This window comes from Lepus europaeus, chromosome 7, assembly GCF_033115175.1.
Source record: "Lepus europaeus isolate LE1 chromosome 7, mLepTim1.pri, whole genome shotgun sequence".
In the NCBI taxonomy this organism is placed as follows: Eukaryota; Metazoa; Chordata; class Mammalia; order Lagomorpha; family Leporidae; genus Lepus; species Lepus europaeus.
The window spans coordinates 7,661,932-7,671,548 of record NC_084833.1 but is presented as its reverse complement, the minus strand read 5'-3'; the positions used below and the strand labels follow the sequence as shown (position 1 = coordinate 7,671,548).

At 61.2% G+C, this 9,617-nt stretch overlaps 1 protein-coding gene across 3 annotated transcripts; it reads left to right on the top strand.

Moving 5' to 3' along the window:
• The first annotated feature begins 2,431 nt into the window (after positions 1 to 2,431).
• Positions 2,432 to 8,943, top strand: LGALS12 (galectin 12). 3 transcript variants are annotated; one of them, XM_062197808.1, is made up of 9 exons: positions 2,432 to 2,824; positions 4,113 to 4,201; positions 4,292 to 4,505; positions 5,084 to 5,203; positions 5,615 to 5,653; positions 6,315 to 6,341; positions 6,832 to 6,920; positions 8,228 to 8,378; positions 8,765 to 8,943. In XM_062197808.1, exons 1-9 carry the CDS (start codon positions 2,756 to 2,758, stop codon positions 8,909 to 8,911), a joined length of 945 nt encoding a protein of 314 aa, XP_062053792.1. In that variant the 5' UTR covers positions 2,432 to 2,755; the 3' UTR covers positions 8,912 to 8,943. The 3 variants fall into 3 exon arrangements, with proteins under 3 accessions (XP_062053792.1, XP_062053793.1, XP_062053795.1); XM_062197811.1 differs by having other exon boundaries at positions 2,555 to 2,627; XM_062197809.1 differs by lacking the exon at positions 5,615 to 5,653.
• The last annotated feature ends 674 nt before the right edge of the window (positions 8,944 to 9,617 follow it).

Genomic DNA, 9,617 nt, shown 5'->3' with positions numbered 1-9,617 from the left:
CTCAAGCTCCCACGGTGAGGGTCCGTTGCTATCACCCCCCGGCCCTCAAGCTCCCACGGTGAGGGTCCGTTGCTATCACCCCCCGGCCCTCAAGCTCCCACGGTGAGGGTCCGTTGCTATCACCCCCCGGCCCTCAAGCTCCCACGGTGAGGGTCCGTTGCTATCACCCCCCGGCCCTCAAGCTCCCACGGTGAGGGTCCGTTGCTATCACCCCCCGGCCCTCAAGCTCCCACGGTGAGGGTCCGTTGCTATCACCCCCCGGCCCTCAAGCTCCCACGGTGAGGGTCCGTTGCTATCACCCCCCGGCCCTCAAGCTCCCACGGTGAGGGTCCGTTGCTATCACCCCCCGGCCCTCAAGCTCCCACGGTGAGGGTCCGTTGCTATCACCCCCCGGCCCTCAAGCTCCCACGGTGAGGGTCCGTTGCTATCACCCCCCGGCCCTCAAACTCCCACGGTGAGGGTCCGTTGCTATCACCCCCCGGCCCTCAAACTCCCACGGTGAGGGTCCGTTGCTATCACCCCCCCGGCCCTCAAACTCCCACGGTGAGGGTCCGTTGCTATCACCCCCTGGCTCTCAAGGTGCCCACGTGAGGGCCTCGGAGCTTCCTGTGGCATGCTGCGGAGGTGCCACGGCCATGGGGGCTGCTCAGGCAGCGAGGCCGGGCCAGAGGTGGGAGGAGGGAGGGCCCTGAGGGAGACCCAGGTGCCTCTCTGAGGGGATCCTGGGCAGCAGAAAGGGTCCTACGCTTCCCCCACTGCAGGCCCTGTCACCCTCAACTCTGACGGCTTCGGGGTTCCCGGATGAGCAGTTCTGCTCAACCTCCGATGCCCTGCACGGGGACCCTCTGGAAGTCCTAGGTTGAATCCCTCCCCCCCACCCCACCCCAACAGCTCAGAATGAGACTGAATGTGGGGATAGGGCCCTCGAAGCAGAACAGTGAGGCCGTGTGGGTGGGCCCACTGCAATGCGACTGGGTCCTTGTAAGGGGAGGAGATCCGGACACGGGCTCAGGGGCCGCGGTGAGAAGGTGGCCGCCTGCAAGCCCAGGAGACGGGCCGACGCCGTGACCCCAGCCTTCTGGACTCAGAGCCGTGAGAAAACGGATTTCTGCTATGGAAGGCACCTCCGTGGGGGTCTGCAGCAGCAGCAAACACACATTACCTCCAAAAGTGTGTGAGCGGAGAAGTTTATCTCACTGAAAAGATTTAAACTTGCATATGATGCACATGATGGATTTTCAGAGTTCATGGATTTCAGGGTTTGGGGGGTTTTGCATGTGTGTGTGTGTGTGTGCACCAAACTTATCTTTTAGCTCCATTTCCCATGAACTTGTTTGAAAGAGGAACCGAGGTGAGTGAGGGGCAGGGCACCACTGGCCTCAGACCACAGCTCCGAGCCCCGGGCAGGGCTCTGGGTGCCCACAGGACCGGTCTCTCCACCGTTAGCTCCTCTGCCCCACCACTCTTCCCAGCACACCCAAGATCAAATTTCCCCACAAAAGCAAGGTCTACCTGCCCAGCAAGATCTGAATAAATTCCTGGCTCGGTCCCTACAGCCCTGGCTTCTCAAATACAGGCTTGTGCCAGAAGCACCTGGGAAGGGGGACGGGGCGGGGAGGGGGGGCGTTGAAATGCAGAGCCCTGGGCCTTGCTCCCAGAGAGCCCTCTTCAGCAGTTCTGGGGCAGAGCCCCCAAGTCTGCCTTTCTAACGAGCGTCGAGAGAGCACAGCGTGAGCCACCTGGCTGGGATACTGTGGGCCAGGATCCCCGAGCCCTGTGGCCTGCAATCGGCAGCCGCTCACTCTTCCCCCAGCGCCCCGTGCACTTGACCCTGTGCCCAGCCTGTCCTGCCAGGCATTCCTTGCTGCTCAGTTCCCACGAGTTCCCACTCGGGCTAAAGTTGAGAGGCTGCAGTGTCTCTAGAGGGAGAAATCTTAGGGGAATCTGAACCAAAACTGGAAAGATTATGGTAAGAAACAGCTATCTGGGTGCACCGCCAGGGGCCCACCTCCCTGTGCAAGACACACTGATGTGGGGCCCTCTCACGGTGCAGATGAACACAGGAAGGCTCAGAGAGGGGAGGCAGCTTTCCCAGGGGCACACAGCAGAGGCTGAGTGGAAACCAGGTCCCCTTCCCCTGCAGCTGTGGGCTCCCTGCTGGGCTCCCCCTGCCTATATCCGCCCCCTCCCTGCCTTCTCTGCTTTCTTGTGATCCCAGCTGTGCCCAGGCGTTTCCAGCCAAAGCTGAAATGGAGCCTCAGGGGACTGTGAAACTTGGAAAAGAAGAAAAGTGGGGAAAGAGGGGAGGAGCGAATGGGAGGCCGCTGGCTCGGGCTGTCCAGGCGCTGGGGGCGGGGCTTCTCCGGGAACCTGCACACGTGTACCACCACCCGGTCCTCCAGCCCTCCGAGGGCTCAGCTGACACCGGAAACCACAAGCCCAGGGCTTCCCTCTGCCGTGACCGTGAGCTTCCTGCCCGCGGGCGCAGTTTGGGCAGCCAGCCACAGTCCGGCCAAAGCTACCAGCTGCACTGTGCAACACAGGAGCTGTGGCCACTGCGGGGCTGGGAGGGGCTCTCTGCCCTCCCTGGACTGCCTCTGGAGGTGTGAGGATCCTGCAGGGTGCAGGTGAGACCAGAGCTGGGGGAGCTGCCCCAGATCCTGAGGACCCTGGCTGGGGCAGGTGAGTGTGTGTGGAGGTGGCAGGGCTCCTGGAACCAGGATCTGCAGCCCTGCTCTGAGTTGCCACACCCACTATGTCACCCGGAGAAAAACTGGACCCAATCCCTGACAGCTTCATCCTGCAGCCACCAGTCTTCCACCCGGTGAGCAGGCGCTTTTGCCCGGGACTTTGTAGGTCTCAGGGCTCCTCCCTCCCAGCTGGGCCCAGACACCCGAGGGCTGGGGTACAGAGGACTTCAACCTCGGGCCCTGCTTTCCCAGGTACCTGCCCAGGCTTCAGCAAGGCCCTCCTGAGCTTAGCAAAGTGACCGGTCAGCTAATTCTCACTTGAGTGTGAGTGACTGCTGGGCTCCCAGGGTCCTTGCATTTTAAAAGTGGTGCAGCCTGGAGCCGGTGCTGTGCCCTCACTGGGGTGGGTGGCAGAGAGGATGGGGGAGTGGGTCGGATCATTGAAGGGGTCAGTGATTACCAGGAAGGGCGGGTCAGTGGACAGGGTCCTTTTTTCCTTTTCCTTTTCAGTCCCGGGAGGGTTCCTGGTGCCAGGCAATGTTTCACGTAATTACAGGCCAGGAGCCTGGGGAATAGAAGGGACTGACCCGCTGAGCCTGGCTGAGCTGCCCACAGGCTCCGACAGGTGGGGCTAGGCACCCAGGTGCCTGAGTGAAGGCATGAGGCAGCTGCCCAGGTTACCGTGGGCTTTCCAGAGGGTGGAGCCAGCTGGTGGGTGGGGTCTCTGCTCTTTCTCGGGTGTTTCCGGCTGCTGAAGCCTGCTGGGAGCTGGAGGGCAACACAGGAAGAAGGCTCAGCCTGTGGTACCACCCTGAGCATACCTGCTGCCCATCCCACAGACATCCACACACAGCCCAGGGAAAACAGCCAGCCCCCCAGCCCCTGGCAGCCAGGGACCAGGGGCCACACCAGCCATGGGAACAAAGCATTCTGGGGTCCCAGGGGAGGAAGGAAGAAGGGAGGCACCCAGCCAGACAATGCCCTAGAAATGGCTGGGAGCTGCAGAATTGCAGGGTGGTGTTAGACAAGCCCACGGAGGGAGCTGGAGCTGAGCCACCCAAATTGTCCCTCCGGGCATGTCCATCAGGGTCACCTCCAGGCCCCCAGCTGAGTCACTCCTCCTGCCTCCCGGTTCACCTCTCTGGGGACACAGCAGTGCATTGTGGGCCCCAGGAGCTAGGGGCAGCTAGCTGGCTGGTGCTGCATGGGCAGGTGGTGCCGAGTGTGGCTTCCCCCCGGTGCGACGTGGCCTTGGCCTTGACATATGAAGTCTCAGAAAGGCAAAGAAGCAGAAGAGCACTTTCCAGAGCAGACAGATTCGTCCTGTGTGAGGAGGGAAAGCTGCATTTCCTCCTGCTCTCTGCACTGCCTGGACGTGGTGGTCCCCCAGCCCGTTCCTCACCCGTGTCTCCCCTCACTCAGGTGGTTCCGTATGTCACCACAATCTTTGGTGGTCTGCATGCAGGCAAAATGGTCATGCTGCAGGGCGTGGTCCCTCTGAAGGCTCACAGGTAAGGGGGCAGCCCACCATGGGCTCCCCTCTGCCCCTGGGGTCTCCAGGGGTGTCAGGCTGCCACCGTGAGAGCCTCACCTCCGGCCAGGTTTCAGGTGGACTTCCAGTGTGGCTGCAGCCTGTGCCCCCGGCCAGACATCGCCATCCACTTCAACCCTCGCTTCCACACCACGCAGCCCCACGTCATCTGCAACACCCTGCATCGTGGCTGCTGGGGCGTGGAGGCACGGTGGCCCCGCCTGTCCCTGCAGAGAGGAGCCGCCTTCCTCCTCCTCTTCCTCTTTGGTAATGAGGAGGTGAAGGTGAGCACGAGGGACAGCCGTGGGTGGCCTAGAGTTTGTGTCCGTCTACCCTTCCTTCCCTAGTCAGTTCCCCAGGCCATGGTGCTGAGCAGCATTTGGGGGGTGGGGGGGTGGGGGTCAGGCACAGAGAGAACCAAGGAGTTCCAGGCTGTCCTGGGGCAGAAGAGTGGAGAAGGCTCCACTGCTGTTGTCATAACAAGCACTTAAAGAGCCCTTGCTGTATACCCAGACTCTTAGCCTTTGACCTATAATCTCCCCCATGGGTGGACACTTTCCTTATCCCTGGCTCACAGCTGAGCGCCCCCTGGAGGGTGGGAGGGATTTGGGGGTCCTCAGCCAGTTTCCTCCACTTTGATTCATGATGATGTCACGGGTCTGAGCTTCGTCAGGGCAGAAGGGGCCTTGGAAGGGGCCTTGGGCCCCAGGCCAGCTCTGGAGCCTTGGCAAGGTCCCTGAAGCTCCGCAGACTGGAGCTCCTTCTCCTCTTGAAAACGCTGCTAGCTCAGGGGCCGGGCCAACGGTTAGGCGAGGATGGCGCTTCCCGAGAGTGGACCCTCAGCCTCTGCCTGTGCCCCTAGGTGAGTGTGAACGGACAGCACTTCCTCCACTACCGCTACCGGCTCCCGCTGTCTCGCGTGGACACGCTGGGCATATTCGGTGACATCTTGGTGAAGGCCGTTGGATTCCTGAACATCAACGTAAGAGCCCCTGGGGCTGACCTCCCCTGACTGGACCTCGCCCCTAGCCCAGCCCAACAGACAGAGGAGGCCCCTTGTCCCCTTGTAGAAGCCACGGGGGGGGAGGAAGAGAAAGTGATGACAGAAGGGGCCTGGTAGCCGTGGGCGGGAGTCTGTGCTGGCTGTGGTCACACTGGCTAACACTGAGAAGCAACAGCCGATTGGGCACAGCTGTGGCTGGCTGCGGCACTTCCAAATGCCCAGTCTGGGAAGCACAACCAAGCCACGTGGGAGACAGCGGGAGCCTCAAAGGCCAAAGCCCGGCCTCTGCCCACCTGCCATGCCCCGGCAGGGGAGGTGGGGGCCAAAGAAATGGCCTCAGGGCTTGCATGGTCCTGAGTGCTGCTGGCTCTGTTTTCTCCTCCTGAACAGCCATTTGCGGAGGGCAGCCAAGAGTACCCCGTTGGGCACGTGAGTCTCTTGGGTTGGGAGCAAGGCTGGACCTTGTGGTCGGACAAGCTGGCCACTAGCGGAGCCAGCTGCTTCCCCCCTCCCCAGGTGACCCGCCCACTGCATAAGGCCCAGCTGTCCCTTGCCTCTCTGCTGTGGTCACCACGGATACAGGGGCTCCCGTCAGTCCCTGGAGAGCCTGTGTTGGGGAAGATGGATGGGGTGGGGTGGGGGGAGGACTCCGGCTCTGCTGCCAATTCTCAGAGCAACCCCGCCAGGGCGCTGGGGCTGGCCTCCTGGGACACAGGGGAGACGGGGCCCGGGTTCCAGGGTGCTTCAGAAAGTTCACGGACAAATGGAACTTCGGTTTACTTTGGTACAGAAATATGTGAAACCCATGCTTTTTTTTTCATAACCTGCATTTCCTGTGAACTTGTTGAAGGGCCTGCCTCCTGGGCCCAGGCTGCACAGTGAGTGGACAGTACATCCGCCATCCGGGTCTGCCCCAGTGTCACAGAGCTGGTGAGCTTTGGGATTCCAGAGGACCCCAGTGGGGCTCCAGCAACTCCCATGCCACCATGAGAGACAAACCCGGTGACCCCCACTTTGTAAGACTCATACGAGCAGTCCCTTTCCCTGAGCAAACACCGACGGCTTCCTCATGCCCCCTCTTTCCCGACAGCCCTTCCTGCTGACGAGCCGCAGGCTGGTGAGTGACGCCCACCCCTCTAGTCTCCCAGGAGATCTGGTGCCTGGTCCGCTTCCTCGGGGCTGGGGGGCAGCTGGGTGGGAGGCTGGAAACTCCATCGATCTCGGGGTTCCCCTTCCTTGCAGGCTGGGGGAGCGCCGGGCAGCCTCAGGCTGAATCCCCAGCTCCACACTGCCTTCTAGCCATTTCTGCAAACAGCGATTTCATGCTCTCCTGGGCCGGGCCCAGTGCCAGGCGCCAGGGTAGCAGGAGGCGCCGGTCCTCCAGTTGCTCGCAGGCTGGGAGGGGTACAGGCCTCCCAAGGGCCGCTAGGGTCCAGGGAGTGGCAGTGGGAGAGGTGAGGACACAGGGGAGAAACACGGGTGGCCAGGCCTGAGGAGATGAGCCTCCTGGCCTCGAGTCCGGGTACCTAAAGGGGCCTGCCCACTCCTGGGTGCAGCCCCTCCCTGAGCACTCTCCAGTGTCACCTTTGTTTCCTGTGTCCCTCCAGGAGGTGCCCTGCTCACGTGCTCTTCCCCGGGGCCTCTGGCCTGGCCAGGTTATCATAGTGCGGGGACTGGTCCTGCAGGAGCCCAAGGAGTGAGTACCCGGCCCCACTCAGGCTTTGTAAACGTCACCTCTTTTCCTCGCCCAGCACCAGTATCCAATCCCCGAGGTACCAGTGAGGACTTCCCCAGAGAGGGGACGCCTTTACCAAGTGGATGCTGTGCCTTAACATATCCCACAGGGGGCGCTCAAAATACATCTGCAGGCCAAATCCATTAGCCAGGGTGGACCTGCCCAGCTGCCCGCCTTGAGGAAAGGCTTTGGGTTTTATGACTTTTCCGGGCCACGCTTAGAGCTGTTACTCTTCCTCTCTGTGCCACCACGGACAGCGCCCCACGGATGTGGGTGGTGGCAGAATGGCCTCAGTAGAAGCAGTGAGCGAGCCACGCTCTGTTCTCCTTGCTCTGTGTGTGTGTCTGTTTGTGACTAAAGCCTGTCCAGCGAGCTCCCAGCCAGGCCTGTGAATTCTACACACAGGTGGGAGCCCAACATGGCTGGCATTGGGCCTCCAAGGCCAGGCAGGACGGGATTGGGTTCCTGGTTGTTGCCTTTTATGAACTGCGTGGTCTTGGGCCACTCACTATACCTCTCTGAGCCTGGGTGTCCCAACCTGGTAGAGAAAATGGAAAGTTGCTCTGTGATCAGAAGCGCACTTCTGCCTCGCAAAATCTGGAGGCGAGAGTCCAGGTTCGTGTGCTAATCCAAAGTTGCCAGGGCATTAGTGACCTGGCAGGCAACTTAACTGCCCTCTCTAGGGGTAGGGAATGGGTTGGGGGCTGCCGTATGGTCCCCTCCCCAGGGTCCCTGCCTTCATCCCTTTCCCAGAGTGGAGCCCGCCACGTCCTTCCCAAAGCGGGAAGTTTGTGTAGCCTCATCCACCACAATTCCCAGGACCCCGACTCCGTCCCGCCCGCATCCTGTCTCTGCTTACCCACAGCTGCCTCCCGCTGGCCAGTCAGCCAGAGCTGTCTCAGGGGTGAAGACAGAACCAGCCTGCCCCTTCTGAGAGGCAGGTGCCGGGTGGCAGAACCGCTCCTCCCCACCCCCGCAAATCTGAATCACAACTCCTGGCTCATGCATCAAAGCGAGAGGCCCCAGAGCTGGATGCTTGAGCCAGGAGTTGTCACGACCAGGTGGGCACCCCGCCCCCCCCCCCCTGTGGTCCTCTAGTGGGTAGCTGGCAACTCAGGTCTCCCCACCCTCTGGGCTGTCACGTGCCCGAGCGTCCAGCCCTGAGCTCTGCTTTCTGGAGGAGGATCCTGCCCAGTGTTCCAGCCGCTCTCCACCTCCTGAGGGCCGTGGAAGCTGACCCCCTTCTCCCGCCCGCCCTCCCGCCACAGCTTCACTCTGAGCCTGAGGGACGAGGCTGCCCGCGTGCCTGTGACGCTTAGGGCGTCCTTTGCGGACAGAAGCCTGGCCTGGATCTCCCCTTGGGGACGGAAGACGCCCATCTCAGCCCCCTTCCTCTTTTACCCCCAGCGGTTCTTCGAGGTGGGTCAGAGCCAGGATGGGTGCAGAGCTTGGGGGTGGGGCATACCTGGGGGAGGTGGGCAGGGCCAACACCGCGGGGCTGGGAAGCCAGAGACACCCACGTGGCAGCCTTCAACACTATGCTGGCGCCAGGGGTTCCACACCCAAGAACTCAGAAACAGTGAATACAGACAGAGACCCCAGCATCAGCTCTGCTCAATAGCTCCCCAGGAATCCCAGAAGTTGAGACCCAGGGCTGCTCAAAGTCCACCAAGGGCTGGCTGTGAGCTGGACCCCTCTGAGTCCCGCCTTTGTGTCCACTGCGAGGAGGAGGGTCTTCCGGGAAGAGCGCCAGGTGGGAAAGGAGGACTGGAAGCCCACCAACCACTCACGCCCCCCTCTCCCAGGTGCTGCTCCTGTGCCAGGAGGGAGGGCTGAAGCTGGCCCTCAATGGGCAGGGGCTGGGGGCCACCAGCCTGGGCCAGCAGACCCTGGAGCAGCTGCGGGAGCTCCGGATCAGCGGCAGCGTCCAGCTCTACTGTGTCCATTACTGAAGAGGACTCCAGGGAGACCCCAGGCAGAGGAGACTGGGAGCCAGCACTCGCCCAGGGCACCCCCCCCCCAGTGTGGCCCACCCTGCTCCCTTCATTAAACTCTGCACCTGTCACCGTTCTGTCAGGCCTGCTTCATCTGGCGTCACGGGCCTGGGTCTGCAGGACTTCGGGACCCTGGGCAGACTTCATGGAGGCAGGTTTCTGTAGCCTAGGATGCCATGAACACGGTGGCTTATAGAATGTAGACGTTTAGTCTCACACTCAGCAATTCTGAGAAAATGGCCCAGGCCAGTGGGGCTGCTCTATTCAGGGCATATCCTAGACCCAGTGGCCCCTGTCCCAGGGCACTGCCACTGTCTGCATTGGCAAATGTGGATGAGACGCCCCTGGTTCCATAAGCCCCAGGCCCAGGATCAACACGCACCATGTACACTGGCATTCTGAGTCCTGCTCAGAGGGCCACACCATCCGCAAGGGAGGCTGGCAATGTTCTCCAGCGGGAAAGCCACGTGCCTGGCCACAGTGCTGTCTCTGTGAAAGATGGAGAGTGATTCTGGTGGATAGCCAGGCTCTGAGACAAATAGATGCTGTTAACAGCCTCATTTTAAATATTTTTTAATGTTAAGATCAGCAACTTTAAAAAAAAACAGATTAATTAATTTGTTTATTTGAAAGTCAGAGTTAGAGAGAAAGAGAGAGAGAGGGA